This window comes from Hydra vulgaris, chromosome 01, assembly GCF_038396675.1.
Source record: "Hydra vulgaris chromosome 01, alternate assembly HydraT2T_AEP".
NCBI lineage: Eukaryota > Metazoa > Cnidaria > Hydrozoa > Anthoathecata > Hydridae > Hydra > Hydra vulgaris.
This window is the reverse complement of record NC_088920.1, coordinates 20,094,742-20,113,806: the sequence shown is the minus strand read 5'-3', so window position 1 is coordinate 20,113,806 and position 19,065 is coordinate 20,094,742. Positions and strand designations below refer to the sequence as shown.

The window sequence follows — 19,065 nt, the reverse complement described above, 5'->3', positions numbered from 1 at the left end:
CGAGTTACTTTTATTATGTACTTTTACTTTTACTTTCGTAACATTTTCATCTTTAATTTTAAATTTGTAACAAGTTACTTTTTAAAAAAGTACAAAAGTACTCAATTATATTGTATTACCATTAAATTCGAATTAAAATAAATCAAAAATTGTAATATCAAATGTTATCGCACACTCCCAAAAACCAGTTCAAAATTAAAATGTGTAATTTTAATCACAACAAAAAAAAGCACATTTAGATAAATTTTTCTATCTTGGTCAAAATAAAATGGCATCCTTTAACGAAAATAGCAAATTTGATGATAAATTTGTATCTCCGTGGGCGCATTTAAATGCAATGTTCAAATGAGTAAATGTTAGTGATAAAATATATAAATTAATTTGTTTGTTGTGCTCAACAAAGCCTAGAGAGGCCTCAGCATACAGTAATTCTCGATCCTATCTCAGATAACATGTTGAGGTTAATGTTTTATATACACTATATATGTGTATGTGCTGTGCGCTTATTTGTCAATTAAATTGTTTTTACCGAAAAACTAACTTTTAAATTCTTAATTCATATGACTACCACCATATACATGTTCAACTTTACTAAAATTGCGTAAAACATTTTTTTTACATTTTGCCATTTTTCTTACTTTAGTTTTTTTATGATGATTTTGATTTTTCATTAGGACATGAGTAAATTTACTGTGGTAATTAAATTAATAATTTAGTAACTTGCATGAAGTGGAACTTTTTTAAAGATAACTTAACTCACCTTTCTTTGCAAAGCATAACAATATCTATTTAAGCTCTTGTTTTGGGATGCAATGACCTGATCAGGAGAGAATATTTATTTATTCTTTTTTACGTGGGACCCATCAGTTATTAATTTGAGTTAAATTAATTGTCATTTTAGTATTTAATTTTATTTGTTTTTAACTATTGGTTTATTTTTTAACAAATTATTGCATGATTAAGTTGACTATATACTTACTTCATGTTATGTTTTTATTTTCCAATTGAACTTATCCAATGAAAGTGAAAGAATATGATAGACTTATTGCAAGCAGAAAAATATAAATTGATTCTGATGAGATTCAACCAGTTAAAGCTCAGCTTACATTAAACAACCAATCTTTTTTGAGTAAAGTAGATAAAGTTGTCCTACAGGAAATATTAGATGATTACAGATTTACAGCCACTTAACACAACTGAAAAATTGGGTTTTAAAAAGTTGATAGCTTCTCTGGCTCCAAATCAAACACTTTTTTCTTGAAAAACAGTCATGATACGAATTGGAGAAAGATATCAGGCTTTGCGACAAAATCTCATAGATCTCTTGCAGAAACAGCGCTTTCTGCAAGAAATATTGCAACTACAACAGATTGTTGGTCAGCTCATCATCCTTCTTACATTAGAATTACAGTTCACTGGATTGATGAGTCAACTTTGAAAAGAAAATCAGTAGTACTTGCATGCAGACGTTTAAAAAGATGTCACACCCATGATGTGTTAGCAATTGTATTAGAAAAAGTTTATTCTGAATTTGGAATTTAAGATAAAACCACTAAAACCACAACTAATATTGGGTCAAATTTTTGCAAAGCTTTTAACCTGTATTCACATCAGTTAGTTTGTAGCTAGCCCTGAAATTTCGTATACATATGAATATTATGGAACTGAAAATATTGACGAGGAAGCAGAAATAGATTTTGTGTGCATTAATGATATAATAACTAATCATAATTTAACAACGGAACTTGAGTATCATCTTCTGCCTCATCAGCAGTGTGCTTGCCATTAACTTAATTTAATAGCCACTCATGATGTTGCAACTGTAGACAATGATACAACTTATAAAAATAAGTTAAACAGTATTTGCAAAATGCAAGGCATTATGGAACACACAAGCACATAGCAAATTATTCAAAGAAATAATTATTGATTCATTTGGACTAAACTTTATTGTTCTGAATCAAACAAGATAGAATTCATTTTACATGTCAATGGAAAGCATAAACAGACTTATAATAAAAAAAGGGGTTAATGATATAAATGTTGTTTGTGAGAAGCTTAGTGTCCTACAGTTTCGCCAAGCAGAACTTGCATTTATTACAGAATATGTCACTGTTATGAGGCCACTTTCTCAAGCCCTTGATATTCACCAGCGTGAGACAAAATAATATATGGCTTACTTATGGCCCACTTTATCAGTACTGAAAAAAAAAAGCAATCCTTCCTTCACAAAAGTTTAATCCAATGTTGCAAACGATTGGTTACTAGCATTGATTCCGCAATTGATAGATGAATCATGAGCCATTTCATGAACTAATAGCTATAGCAGTTATTTACCCAAAATTTTAAACAAATTAAATGATGATGAACATAAAAAAAAAGTTGGTCTGGAATTTTTGGAAAACAAACATATACAACTAATGGTAACCTATAGTGATGCTATCAATTCAAGTTCTGTGGAAGAAACAACAACATCCGATAATGAGTTTTTTCACTTTCAATCAAAGGATAATCACAGTACTTCTGCTGCAAACATTTTGTTTAGGTATACAAATAATATTAACACCTCATTTGATGAACTTTATAACTCTAAACCCCTGAAGATCATCTTTTTAGAATTAAACACTGCATTGCCTGTGAGTGCAGCATGTGAATGTCTGCTTAGTGTAGCAGGGACTGTTTTTAGTCCAATTTGTACAACAATGACGGATGAACACTTCGAACAGCAACTGTTATTGCGTGTTATTAAAAACATTTCAAAAGACTGGCTTCATAATGATATTTTAGGATTAAACTTGAATACTTGAATAATTTTCATTTTATTTCTATATTAATAAAAGTTTTATTTAAAAATAAAAACATTTTTTTCATTTAGAAAAGTACTTTTTACTTTGTATTGATAAAGTAATTTTTTTAATGTATTTTACGTTTTTACTTTTATTTTGGTTTGGTAGTACTTTTTACATTTACTTAGTTACATTTAATAATTGGTTAAAAATATTTTTTAACCAATTATTTAATGAACATTTGCAATCAGCTACCACAAACCACTCAAAAGATATATATATATATATATATATATATATATATATATATATATATATATATATATATATATATATATATATAAATTAGTGAAAAATCACTTATTAAACTTTTTTTATTTAGCACTGTGTTTCAAGAAAAACAAAAGACATCATCAATAAAGACTAAAGACTCATCAGAAAATGAATGATCAAATTAATAAAACTTTAATTTATACCTAAAGTTAAACTACAGAAAGTAATAATTTAATTTTGGATATACATTAAAGTTTTAATAATTTGATCATTCATTTCTGATGAGTCTTTAATTATAAAACATAGTATAAAATGAAAAAAGTTTGATAAGTGATTTTCTGCTAATTTATTATTTCTCTGTTCTTTTAAGAACATTGAGCACTCTGTTTTGTAGAATACACTTAAAATTATATATATATATATATATATATATATATATATATATATATATATATATATATATATATATATATATATATATATATATATATATATATATATATATATATATATATATATGTATATATATATATATATATATATATATATATATATATATATATATATATACATATAAAGCGTGTACACATATATATATTAGGCTAGGGTGAAAATAAACAAAAGTGTGAATTTCATCACAACAAACCATACTTATTTGCCAATCCATGTATGAAACCAGAAGCATTTGTAAAAAATAAAAGTGTTTTACTTTATATGTTTTATGGTGACCTCTTTGTGTCAAAATCTTTTTTGCCGCTTCTAACAGTTTGAGGTCATTTTTCCTAGTTCCGAGGGTTGTATATAAATATATATATATATATATATATATATATATATATATATATATATATATATATATATATATATATATATATATATATATATATAAAGCGTGTACACAAAACAAGTGTGAAAGTAAAAAAACAATTCAAAAAAGATACTCATTGACTTTTATTGGGAACTGAGTATTAATTTTAATACATTCATGGCCTACTATATTACACGGCCGTGTATGTTACATTTTAGAGGCCGATTTTAAGAGGCCTATTATAAAAAAGATGGCTGCGCAACTATAGCGAAAACATATAATTATATCTTATCTAGACTAAATAGATAGTATAAATATAATATTACGAATAGGAATATTATGAAAAAGTATTCAGGAAAAACTGGCATTATGTGCTTTTATACTAGCGATTTATGCATTTATAAACATATATATCTATGTATATTATATATATATATATATATATATATATATATATATATTTGTATCTATAATATATATTTTTATATATTTGTACATTACACATTTAAACTGACAGCACTGGAAATTAACAAAAAAAAAAAGGTAAAAATTTGTCTTTTTTTTTATTATAATTTTTTATGTTACTATCTATTTATATTTGTTTTTTTTTATATTATTTTTCTCTCGGTCTACTTTTAAAACTTATAACAGCATCTTTTCGTACAGTGGCATTGATTATCTTCTGTTTATTGTTAAAAAAAACATTAATTATAATTTTAGAAGCAAATTTAAACACCTATTCTTTGTGTAAATTGCAAGTAAAACAAACTGTTGGAAAGTACTTTGATAAAACAAAACTTGATACATTTTTGACATTAGCACCTTGTTTAGTTATTAAATTTGAAAGATTATCTAAATTTGCAAAATATCCACATGTGAAATCCTTAAGTGAAAGTGAAGGCACAGTAAGACGACCTCGTGAAAGTATTTGTAGATATTGACAAATATTTATATTGCTTGCATCTGTAGCAAGCATAGACTTGCACTTGCTACATTTGCTTCTTTTTATTAACTTCTTTGCTATGTAACCAGCTATTGTTGTTGCAACTTCTTCTGTTTCAGGTGAGAGAATTAATTCTGATATCTCATTTGAGTTTAAATCTAATGTTATTATTAATTCATCATTAATTGGATTATCATAATTGTTCTTTAAATCTTCATCCCAAAAATTTACATTCTCCTTAATTAAAGTCCAACATGCTAAAATAATTTCTGAATGTTGAACTTCTAGTAAACTTACTAGAAATCTCCCACCACTCATCTGTCGATATTGAGAAAATCTACGCTCTATAGGGTCACTTTGAAGTCGTGAAGTAAGCACATACAAATATCCTTCGTCGATAACCTCGTCGATAAGCTCATCTATAAGCATTGCTTGAGAACGCAGGGTTGTGATAAGAGCAGATGATGTTTGTTTTGATAAAGTAAAAAATGGAGATTTCTGCCAAAGTTCAATCCAATCAGCTAGTTGCTTAAAAAATGTGGTTTTACCATCATCAAAAATAATTGCATTACCAAGTTTATTAGGACCACCATTTTTAAAAAATACTTAAAAAACCATAAATGTCAGTTCGTTCTGGAAAATAACTTTTAAAACTTGCAATTGTTGTTTCATCGAAAATCGAAAGTGCAAGAGAAACAATTTGCTTTTTATTACCAGGGTGGAGACTTTGATATGTAACTTTGGGAGCTTTTTTTAAATTACCTTGAAGTTGTTCATCTTTAGAATGTAGAAGATGAAAATCTCCCCAAGTTATATAACCAGCTGGACAGTTATACACATCTTTTATATTATAAGTAAATGATGGAAAGACAAATTTTTTGCAGTGTAATAAATTATTTCTGATATTTTTAACAATATGAACACTATCATAGAATAAGTATATTTTAACATTTGGACTATCAGGATGATAAATAAATAAATTTGACTGATTACCAAATTTAGAATGAAGTAAACTAAATGCATTTACATTTGCTTGATGATTGTCAGTAACAACTCCTCGAATTTTAAAACCAGATAAAGAAAGAGAACTAATAGAATCTGATATTTGCTCTGAAAGCCATTTACCACTAATGGTAACTTCGGGTACTGCTTTTATAACATAAGGAATAGATTTCTTTAAACTAACAATCATAAATGCAACAACCCCTTTGTACAGAATACCATTGTCATCTGTACCCACATAGACACCACTACAATATTGTGCCTTTTTGTGAAGATAAAATTCATTTACAATTAGTATTATATCTTCATGTATTGAACCCTTCTCACGAAGTGTTTTAATAGCCTTTATTGCATCAACTCCACCTTGTTTTATTTTATTTAATAAAGAAATTGAAGGTAAAGGAAATGATTCAAGTAAAATTTCATATGCTTGTTTAGATGTATATCTTAATAATAAAGCATGTCTTATCATATCTGCAGAATATTGCGGTTGACCCTTTGCTTTATAGTATATTCTACTGTTTATTTCTTCAAGAAGTATATTTCTATTAGAAGAAGCTATATTTTTTATGTACGATGCAAGATTTTCTAGCATACTCAAACTAGTTAACTTTGCATTATGACCTTTAGTTAACCATGGTGGAAGTGGAACATTATTTCCTTTGTATTGTAATGTTACACATAAACAATGATCATTTTTTATTGATTCAAGAAAAGAAGGAAAATGCGTTAAAGGATCAAATATTAAATTGTAATAAATAACACAATTGAGATGTTTTTTAAATTGAAAACTTTCTGGTGAATGTTTACTGTTTAACTTGTTCCATTCAGTTATTTTATCATTTTCAGAAAAAAAACTAAGTTCATCTTTTTGATAAATATGAGTTTTAGGTGGTCTTCTTAAAGCAATAGGTGATGGTAGTGTGGAAGGTCGTTTTAAGCATTCGTTTGAGAAAATTTCAGGAATAGGTTTAAATTCCAATTTAACTTGCATTTTATACCTCAAATAATGTACTTTTCATTAAAATGCTTTTCACATAAGACAGAATTTGGTGAAGGCACCCAATCACTACGATTTACAAAACGAATCCAATAATTTAGCAACTGTTGATTTTTCAACGGAAAATAAAAAGAAGCAACTTTTATATCTTCTAAAGAACTGTCCAGTTTTACAACCAAATGCAACACATTTGTTAACCATAATATTCAGCTTTACTAACAAATTGTCTAAAATAGCATTAGCATATATATATATATATATATATATAAATATATATATATATATATATATATATATATAATGTTTTTTTAATATTGCACTGTCATTATTTTGTTGCGTAAATAGGCCTCTAAGAATCGGCCTCTAAAATGTAACATACACGGCCGTGTAATATAGTAGGCCATGATGCATTAATATAAGAAGATAAAACATTTCAAAAAATTAATTTATTCCTTGATCTAATAAAATTTAGAACTTTTGTCTTGGTGGTACCCATAAGTTTGCGCACAGAAAAACAATCTACTACTTGACATTTTTTAAAACTACTTGACATTTTTTAAACGACATTTTCAAACCTTTAATGTTTCTGCATAGTTTTTTTTATTTATTTTTTTTCCGTCTAATAATTACCCAGTATTTTGCAATAATTTTTAAAACTGGGCAGTTAGGAGGGTTTTAGACAACTTTCAGGTCATTTTTTTTTATACCATCTCATAGCCAGTTTGCTATAATGGCTTGATGATAAATCAGGCCACTATCATGTGAATTAGTAGGAGGTAAAAGTCATTATATGATTTTTTGTCATACCTGCAAATAGCTTGTCAAATCAAAGCTTTTTTAGCAAACTTATAATTTTGTGTGTATTTACTAATTTATTTATTTTGTGTAATTTGTTCAGGGTTAGAATCAGGGTTAGGGTTAGGGCTCTAAAGGGTTATATATATATAGGGTTATATATATAGGGTTGTATATATAGGGTTATATATATATATATAGGGTTATATATATAGGGTTATATATATAGGAATATATATATATAGGGTTATATATAAAGGATTATATATCAGCTCTGTATTTGGAATTATATATATTTGGACAGCACCAGGAATTTGCTGATGGTTATATTTCATATAAGTTTCATCATCTTCAATAATTCAAAATATTTAGAAATATAGTTGTCATACAACTTTCATCAGCAGATTCTTGCTATTTTTTTGAATTTTAGAACAGTTAGGCACTTCTTGTGATTTTGAAAAAACATCCTTATATCAAACTTTGATGACAAAACGATGAGAAAATCTTTGTATTTTAAAAAAGCAAAAGTAAACAATTCTAAAGAATTCTTTTTAAAAAAGTGTCAACATATTCCACAAATGTGTGAAAACTTACAATAGTTAAAACATTTATGAGTTCCTGTAATTTAATTTTAAGAAATTAAAGTTTTATTATTATGATCATTCTGATGAGTCTTTTTAGATAAAACACAGAGTAAAATGAAAAAATTTAATAAGTGATATATATATATGTATATATATATATATATATATATATATATATATATATATATATATATATATATATATATATATATATATATATATATGTATATATATATATATATATATATATATATATATATATATATATATACATATATATATATATATAATATAAAAATATTTATTACTTAGTTTATAATTCCCCTGTTCTTTTAAGAACATTGAGCACTCTATTTTGTTGAATACATTTTAAAGTTGTTTAAATATATATATATATATATATATATATATATATATATATATATATATATATATATATATATATATATATCAGGGCTCGAATTAAGCGTATCGCGATGGCGAATCGCAATTACTTTTCGCACCTTCGCGATTAGATTTTTTTTTTTTTAATTTGTTTTTTTGCAATCTTTCTTTTTTTCGTGATTATTTTTTTTTTATTTTTGAAGATTGATACTCTATTCACGAATATTTAGTGTTCTTTTACAGTATAAAACTGCAGTGACTTCTGTAAGGATAATTTTTTTTTAAAGCTGAGCATAAAGTAAAAGAAAGAAAAATAAAAGATTTAGAAAATCAATTAGCAAAAATGTTCAAATGCAGGAACAAGACCGATTGTCTAAGGAAGAAAAAATTAAAAAAAAAAAAACGATTAAATACCTATTCGAATCAAGAAATAAAAGATTTTGATTTAAAAAAGAAATAAAAGTTAATTGATTGAAAAGTCACTTTCTTAACTTGAATTCTCAAGGGCTTTATTCTGATTTAGCTTATTCATTATGAACAAATTTAATGATATTTTTATAAGTTTATTTTGCGAAGATTAGTGGAAGGCAGTATAGACTCTAAATAGTTATTAAAAAAAAACTTTAAAGTTTGTTAGTACACTTGCTAATTTTAAATTAATAGCAATAAATGGATGCGAATAAGGACCACAGATGTAGACTATCTACAGTTAAAAAGTGGGAAAAACATTTTAATTGCAAGTTAGAATACGATTTAAATGGAAATGAAGTTATAAGATTAAGATGCAGTTTATGTAAACAATTTGAAAAACGGATAAGTTAAACAAAATTGTTTTCCATGACCTGGAACAATATCAATATCAATCAAACCAAGAACAATATCAATAAAAAAAGATTTACTGGCATCGCACTGTGCAAGCAGTGTGCAACATAAAGAGGCCACGCGAATTCATCAACAAACAACATTAGGTTCAGTTTCATTATCTAACCATGTTATTCATAATACTCCAATCGGGCGTGGTTTACGTAAATGGCCGAAAAAAGACGCTGACTCATTACGGAAAAGGTTTAATATTGCATATTACTTGGTAAAATAAGAGCATCCATTCACAGATTATCTTTATTTGATTGCATTAGAAAAGAAGAATAAGGTTACAAATTTAGGAAATTCTTATGGCACTGACCGTGCAGCTGCAATATTTACAGATTACATTGGCACCGTAATTAAAAACAAATTAACTCAATGTTTAAAAAATTGTAGATATTACTGTGTTCTCTGTGATGGAAGCACAGATTCAGCTGTATCCGAACAGGAATTGATTTACATTCTTTATTTAAAAGACAGAAGTCCGAAAGTAGAATTCTTATCTATTGAAACGGCAGGGAATTCTAATGCTGTTGGCCTGAAAAAATGTATAAAAGACGCTTTTACAAGAGTTGGTATTACCAATTCTTATAAACATCTATTGGGTGTAAATCTTGATGGAGCTAACGTTAATCTAGGAGCTTATGCTGGTTTAGGCGCATTACTAAAGGAAGGTTTTCCTTGGCTGGAAGTTGTTCACTGTTTTAACCATCGACTTAAACTTGCTTTAAAAGATGCGTTTGAAAATTTATCTGCCTTTTTTCTGAATTTTTAATTGGTGTAGGATGTGATTTGAATAATATACTTCATAAATGGATCATTTTAAAAGCATACATGTTTCCCATCATAAGTAACAATGAGAATGACTATTAATTGAAAATTTGGGAAATTGTTTTTTCCAAATCAAATTTGGTCAAAGAATGCCAAAATATTTTTGATATTTTTGAACTATTTTTAATTTGTTCTTTTACAAATGCAAAAGTAGAACGAATGTTTTCATGTATGACTCGTGTAAAAAAGAAGTTGTCTTAGAATCTCTTAGAATCTCTACAAGATCTCTTAGAACCTCTACTTCGGATAAGTGAAGAAGATCCTGAGATTGTCAAATTTGACCTGATACTGCTATGGACGAATGGTATAATGATAAAGTTAGACGATTGCCAGCAAATTTTCATTGTTATCCGGAAAAAAGAAAAAGAAAGTCAGGAAAAACAGACATTGATCTAGCGACAGTTAAAATATCGGATTTGGAAGAAAGTGAAAGCGAGGAAGAAAATTTAATATTCTAAGCATTAAACTAGTGAAATGATTACAAAACGATCAAAATATTTACGATTACAATCTAATACTTTTTCTATTAGCAATCAAAAAAAGTATTAGATCGTAAAAGATTCTATTATTAAGACACATTTTTTTCTTTTGCTTTATTTTATTGAATGAAAAAAGTGAACGCTAACTTTTATTAAAAAATACATTGAATGAAAAAGCAATAGATAGAAATATCATGGGAATTTGATAAGGTTACTTAAATAAGAAAACTTACTTAATAAGAATTTAATTATCATTGTTGTTTGTGATTGTGCGGGTTTTCGTGAAAATGTTAAGTTTTAACATTTTATCACAATAATGTTTTCGTCATTTTTAATAGTTTATAACTGTTTCAAATTTATAGATTGTTTTGTTAGAATTTTAAATAATTTTTTTTACTGTTAAAAATTTATAGAAAATTAAATATTCTAGTTGTTTTAAACAGTTTAAAATATGTAAATAAAATAGAAAATGAAATAATTAATTAAAAGAAGATTATATCAAGTTCATTGATTTTACAAAAATACAGCCGTTAGATTTAATGCAATATAATAATAACAATAATGTAAATTATAACTAAAGCTACTTTACAACCACCAAACTTAAGTGTTATGACATCTTATGCAAAAATGAGACTTATTATATATGTTATTATAAATAAGTTAAAATAAATAATGCCCCCTCCCCTCCGGCGGGAGTGGAGGAGGGGTCATGAGCAACAAAAATATCGCGATTAGATTTTTTTACGTTAATTCGAGCCCTGTATATATATATATATATATATATATATATATATATATATATATATATATATATATATATATATATATACACAACTTTTTGATACCAGTTCACTCTGCATCAGCATCATGGCAAGGGGCAAGTGAAATATTTTTCTCTTAAGTTATATCTGGGTTCTCCAGGGAAATTAATTTTAATAAATACTTAATATTATTTTTTATTTTATTTTATGATCCTTAAATTTATTTATTTATTGAAATAAATCAAACATATATAACAAAATAATAATAATATAATAATAATAAGTATTAATAATAATAAAAGAAATTTTAACTAACTTTTTAATATTTGCAGATTTTCATTTTGTTTTTTTATTTGGTCAAAATATTGTTTTCATTTAAGCAAAAAAAAAATAGAAGTTATTTACCATCTAAAACAACACCATACAAAATATCTAATCGCCCTGATAAATTTAGAGATCTAGCAATTTCATCTTTGTAGTCTAACGGAAATCTTTGAAAGATTATTTCAAGAAATGACTCCATTTTTATCGAATCACAGTTGTTATCTTGGTCAATAGTTTCAACTATAGTACTTATGTCATTTATATTAAACCAACGTGCAAACGCCTTCCAATCATTAGATAGCCGTTTTACCAAAATATAAGAAAGTTTTTCAAAATTTTCTAAAATAATTTTTAACATAAATATAACAACAATATGCTTTAACAACAATATGTTAAGCTAGTTATATTATAGATCTAAAGATTTTGTATAAACTATAAATATATGAAGAACTATAAATATATGAATAATCGTTTTTATATATATAAATATATAAAAATGTTTATATTATACATATATTATACATTACATTTATAAATTATATAAAAAAATATTTAATCATATTATGTTAACTTTTTTCTTGAGCTTTTAATGGTTTTAATTTTAACGTATATGTATATATACGTACTAGTAATATGCACGTATTAGTAGAAACATATTTTAGTATGTGTAAAATGATTAATTGAGATTTATATATAATTTTATACATAGAAATAAAAGAGTAAATTTTTTTTATTTATATTTAGGGTTACTAAAACTAGGGTTAATGATAAATATGTATGTTATTTTAGTTAATTTATCTACTATTGAAATATAGTTTTAATAATTCAAATTTTCATTAATTATCCACAATTATGGTAGAATAGTTTTTGTTTACTGATAATATTATAAAACCAGTTTTCACAATTATGTGTGCTATTGTTTTTTGTTTAATTTTCATCATGTTAACAATCATAGTTTTGTGATCATAATATTATTTTTGTTTTGTAACTTTTTAACACTATGTAAATATAACAACGAGGTTGTTGTTACTGTTTCCATGCCAACCTGAAAAAGAAAACCCTAGCTATTAAAAAAAAGTGATTTCTTATATAAAAGGAGAGGTGATCCTTATAAAAAAGATGATCCTTATAAAAAAGGAGTTGTGGTCTAAAGCGGAAAGATCCCATTTTAAGTATTAAAAAAATAAATTTTTAAATTACTTGATATTCAGATTACAATCAGTAAATTTGGGCATCTCCAACTACTTACATTTACTCCCCTTGGTGCATTTTAACTTAGCATGAGAAGATATTGTGATATAAGTCTTACAGCCAAATTCATAGCAAACTGTTGATAATAAAAATAACTAATAACAAAAAAATCTGTTTGTGATTATTATTAATCATCTTTTGTAACCATTTTGTATTCTGTTTAATTAATCTATATTAAATAATTAAATTAATAAACTATATACTCATAAACTACAAACTAAAAACTTATTTATAAAATTATACATAATATATTTTAATAGTTATTGATCAAAGTTTTTAACTTAAATTGAATTTAAAAATAATGGGAAAGTCAAATGAATTGTCAAAAGAATAGAAAAAATTCAATTTAGTTTCATCTCACTAAGCTAATAGGATTTTCTTTTATATTTTATTTAAAGGGGTGATTTCTATTATTTCTATGATTTTTGTTGTTCTTTTATTCCTTATCATTGATGAAAAAACTGCTAAATAAAGTTATGATCTCCTTTATTTTATGGCCTTCTTAAAGTTCACAAAATCAATATTCCACTTTACCTTATAATTTCTGGTTGTGATGAACCGACAGATAACCTGTTTAATTTGGTAATAAATTAGACAGATAAACTCTCTAAATTATTACAAAGCTTTTGCAACCTTTAGCTGAAACACTCCCAGCATATTTTAAAGAATGACACATTTTCTTAAAATAAATCAATCTCATAGTATTACATCAATGGATTTTTTCTTGGTTATAAATAGAACCCAAGTGATATCTCTATCAAAACTGATTCTCATAGTGTATTCAGTTGGTTATATTCTGAATTGACTCATGACAAACCTGTAAAATGTGCCGGGCATTACGAAATGCTGATTCGATTCACACAAGTGCCAACAAAATGGATAAAAAACAACAACAAAATGGATAAAAAACAAACAAAAAACAAAATGGATAATAAACAACAACAAAATGGATAAAAAACAACAACAAAATGGATAAAAAACAAAGTTGCAACGCAAGAATGTAATATCATTTATAAGCACGATAATCAGCAGATTAAAAAAGTTCATTTAATAGCACACATGGGAGTTTCCAAGAGTGTAGAACTATGCTCGCGTGTTGGTATCCACATTAACAGAGACACAGTGAAATAAACTGTCGCTGAATGTGAAGAATGTAATTCAATTGATCCTAATGTGATTTCTTGGGATAAAGGAAATCTTGCTGTCAGTAAAGTGTGGGAAAGAGTAGCTTGCGATGTTACTCACATTGATTCGTTGCTATATCTCACCTGCATTGATTGTGGCCCAAGCAGATACACGTTTTGGACACCATTAAGCGATGAAAGTGCAGCAATGGTTGTTCAATCATTAGAAACAATATGGTCATCACTTGGACCTCCTTCCAAAGTTCTCCTAGATAACTTTAAGTCGTTTAGATCTCAGATTATGCAAGATATGGTATCGAAGTGGGAAATAAGACTTGATTATCGAGCTGTTGAAAAACAATCGGGAAATAGAATTGTTGAAAGAGTTCGTCGGATGGTAAAAAAAACAAATGCGAGAGCAAATTGCGGTATACCCATGTCTGTATTCTTAATCAACAACGTTCCATCAAAACACGGCACACCTATTAAAATTTTTTGCCAACAATATAAACGCGTCCAAATTCCTGGAATCGATAAAGTCGAATCAACACAAAAGTCCCTGACTAAGTTTCAAGGATGGAAAGTTGGCGATAGAGTGTGGGTAAAGCCCAAGCATATGACGCCATGTACACAGCAATGGCTAAAAGGAAGTAAAGTGGCACTGCATAATGGTTTAACAGCTGAAGTTGAAGTCAACCGACATACATTGCCAAAACATTTTTCTCATCTCCAGCATCGTCGTGTAGACAAAAAAGAAGAAGATATAACAACTGATGATGATTACAATCTGATACTGGTTAAACCTCATGAAACGAACTTAAAACACGCCGTATCGAAGACCCAAGTTCTAAAATAAATTCCCTGGACAATGGCAAAGCTGACAATAGTATGGACCGCGCTGATCAAAACTATCCAACAGATTGTGAGAAAGAGTTGCAGCCTGTTCGGTTCACTCGCTATGGGAGAAGAGTACTTCCTAACCGAAAGTACCACAACTATGTATGAGCTCTTGTTGAACTGGGGGAGGTGATGTGATTTGAATGTGTGTCAATAATTTGTCAATAATTAGCTTTGCTAACTATTGACAAAAGTCACACATTGCATATTTTTATTATCATAAAGTTTTGTATAACAATCATTAATTAGTGACAAGAGTCACAAGTTGTATTTTTAAATGCTATATATAGCGAACAATTTTGTTGTAAAAACGTTGAGGTTTTTTAATAAGTAATAACAACATTGGAAACAACATGGCTTTTACAATGCTTTTTTTAAATGTAAATTGAAACTTTTGTCAATATGCATCTTCTGAAAATGTGTATATAGAAACTTTTAATAGTAATTATAACTTTAGAGCTATAAAACCTTGTTTTTTAAATACAAATATTAAATGGTCAAATGTTGTTAAAAAATCATTTTCGTAAAAAATTTATCGAAATAAATAGCAATAACTTACCATCTATTACAACACCCAAAACCACATCAATTCTATTTAAAGCATAAAGGGAATTAACAATTACATCTTTGTAGTGAGTTGGATTGATTTTATAAAGCAATTGAAGAAAAGCTTCCATTTTTGATTTGTCACTCTCATTATCTTGATCAATCTGGTCTATTATACTATATATATTTGTTTCAAATGTATTACGAGCAAACCTTTTCCAGTCAGGTGATACTTGTTCAACTAATATTCTGTTAAATTCCTCAAAACTTTCTAAAAAAAAGGTTTTGCTACATACTTAAATAGTTTCTATGAAAAAAATATTCTGTTTTATATTTATATATATATATATATATATATATATATATATATATATATATATATATATATATATATATATATATATATATATATATATATATATATATATATATATATATATATATATACACACACACACATATAATCTTTGACAGCCATTTGCTTTTTATACGATAAAATGTATGTAAAATTCAATAAATATGGTTGAGTATAAACTTTTTTGAAAAAATATATTTTATTCTTGTTTTTATTCTAATATATATTAATCAATATTCAAACAAAAATATATTAAAAAATATTATTATAAATTACAAATTATTATAAACTAAAAATATATATTAAAACTATATATATTAAAACAATATATATTATAAATGGGGATAGTTGAAACATAATAGAAAGTATAAAATAAGGAATAATTTACAAAAAAATGCACTTTTACATAACAGAAGTATATTATATCAGGGATGTACATTTAAACTTTTGGTTGTTTGCTAGAAGGACAACTGAAAGTAACCAGTTTGTTAATGTTGGTTGCCTGCTGACGTTTTGAGTTCCCCCTTGCCATTTTTTATAAAGATTTTTGCAGTCTATTTTCCTTATAGAGCTAAGTATAGACTAGAAATAATTTTAAATATTAGAAATATTCACTCATCATTCAACAAAAACAATATTGGTTTATTATCAAACAAATATCAGTATTGCAATTTTTAAAAGTTGCTGTAGAATCAAATGTGTTTTGAAGATGTTTATATTTACTATGTGATACTAACTCAGCAAAACAGCTATGAGCTTAAAGGGATCCCCAAGTGGCGAGACAAGTTGTGTTTATCTGGTTTCAATAATAAATGTTTTTTCTCACCACAGAGTTTTTTAAACTCAGTTCAGTTTTACACAATCAGATTGGGTTTTCCCCTTCATATTTAGTCTGCAGTGGTTATAAAAAACATTTGCTGCACCATGTTTTTGTTTTTTGTTCAATGTATCGTTAAGTGTTTCTGTTAAACAAACTAGCATAATAAAAATAGTAATTTAGGCAAAGCGAACTTTAAAACACACAAGATGAATGTTTTTCTTAGAAAATAAGTAATCAATTTTTTTATATACAACACTAAGGACATTATAATCTAACATGGTTAAATTTTAAAAGATTAAAAAATCTTTATTTTTTTAATAAATTGAGAAAACCGTTTTATAAATGATCTTATATATATTTTTATCTTGAGTTAATAATAATTTATATTTTCAACTCAAGCAATTATTATTAAAATGGCCTAATATATATTTTTCAGATATATATAAAATTGATATTAAAAACTTGAATCTTATATTTTTACTTAACCGCCAAAGGGGAAACCCCTGCAATAAAAAAGTTTCCTTCAAAAAACTTGATTTAAGTTTTTTGAAAGAAACTTTTTGCATTGACGCCAAATATAAGCGCATTAATCAGACCTGGTTTAAAAAATAAAAATAGTCAAAGTGCCGGTTCTTTCCTTCACCAGAAACAAAATGACGTAAGAATGAATTAATATTACAAATAAAGTAAAGACAAAGTATTATTTTAGATGTTTTACACTTTCTTCATGACCCAAATAAACAAATAGTAACAGCAGTAAAGTTGATGATAATGGAACATTTAATAAAATCAGTAAAACTGCCATTATAAAATCAATTATTGAGTTATTTGAACATATTTCTAACAATCGAAATGATAATTTTGTCAGTGAAAATGATCATCATGTTATCGATGTAGATGAAGCTATAGTAGTCGATGTACCTTCAGCTTCATTGCAATTTCCAAAATTAAATACTAAGATAAATATATCATTAAGCTTCAAGTAGAAAATAAAAAATATTCTAGAAAAAGATACTAAGAAGAAAATAAGGAAAGATATTGCAAGTATTGTAAGGAAAGCAATAATTATTTGCAAGAAGAAAATGTTCATAACAAATATTTAAAAATTGTATACAATCATCTCTTGACCCTTCATCAAAAAAGTGTTGAAGCAGAATGTTCTCTGCAGTGTAGCTCATCGTCACCAGAAACAAAATGGCGTAAGAATGAATTAATATTACAAATAAAGTAAAGACAAAGTATTATTTTAGATGTTTTACACTTTCTTCATGACCCAAATAAACAAATAGTAACAGCAGTAAAGTTGATGATAATGGAACATTTAATAAAATCAGTAAAACTGCCATTATAAAATCAATTATTGAGTTATTTGAACATATTTCTAACAATCGAAATGATAATTTTGTCAGTGAAAATGATCATCATGTTATCGATGTAGATGAAGCTATAGTAGTCGATGTACCTTCAGCTTCATTGCAATTTCCAAAATTAAATACTAAGATAAATATATCATTAAGCTTCAAGTAGAAAATAAAAAATATTCTAGAAAAAGATACTAAGAAGAAAATAAGGAAAGATATTGCAAGTATTGTAAGGAAAGCAATAATTATTTGCAAGAAGAAAATGTTCATAACAAATATTTAAAAATTGTATACAATCATCTCTTGACCCTTCATCAAAAAAGTGTTGAAGCAGAATGTTCTCTGCAGTGTAGCTCATCGTCACGAAAATAAGATCTCAATTAAGTGACAAAAGTTTTATGATGATTTATAACTTTTAATAACTTTTTTATAAAAAACAAGTAACTTTAAATAATCTTTTTTAACATAAACAGGTTTAAATTATTTTACATGTATTACTTTAACTTACTGTTCAACATTGTACATGTATTACTTGTACTTATTGTTCAACATTGAAATAAAATTTTACTTAAGATATTTACTATTTAAAACAAGGAAAGACCATTCTAAATAGCTAACATTAAAAATAGTTTTGTTATATAATATAATTATTAATAACTTAGTCATGAATATTACTTTCAAATTAATTAATAATAATCAAGCTTAATTACCAATTCAAGAGTTTTAATATGATCGAAATGACTTTTTGGTCATCAAAATGATTTTTATTTATTTTTATTTATTTTGTTGTTAGTTAACATGCATTAAACTTATTTTGCTTTTTATATTTAAAAATACCAATTTTTTGAATAGTTTTTTCAATATTTTTAACAGAATT

The 19,065-nt window shown here is 26.2% G+C and overlaps 1 protein-coding gene across 1 annotated transcript in view; it reads right to left on the bottom strand.

The window, feature by feature from the left end:
- Nucleotides 1-18,173, bottom strand: part of LOC136074199 (uncharacterized) — a 66,457-nt gene extending 48,284 nt beyond the window's left edge. The window contains exons 1-4 of the mRNA XM_065786503.1: nt 18,087-18,173; nt 17,749-17,803; nt 15,666-15,923; nt 11,916-12,173 (exon numbers count right to left, since the gene is read on the bottom strand). Of these exons, the coding sequence (XP_065642575.1) occupies nt 11,916-12,173; nt 15,666-15,923; nt 17,749-17,803; nt 18,087-18,173 (658 nt within the window). The remainder of the gene's footprint in view (nt 1-11,915; nt 12,174-15,665; nt 15,924-17,748; nt 17,804-18,086) is intronic.
- Between the last annotated feature and the right edge of the window lie 892 nt (nt 18,174-19,065).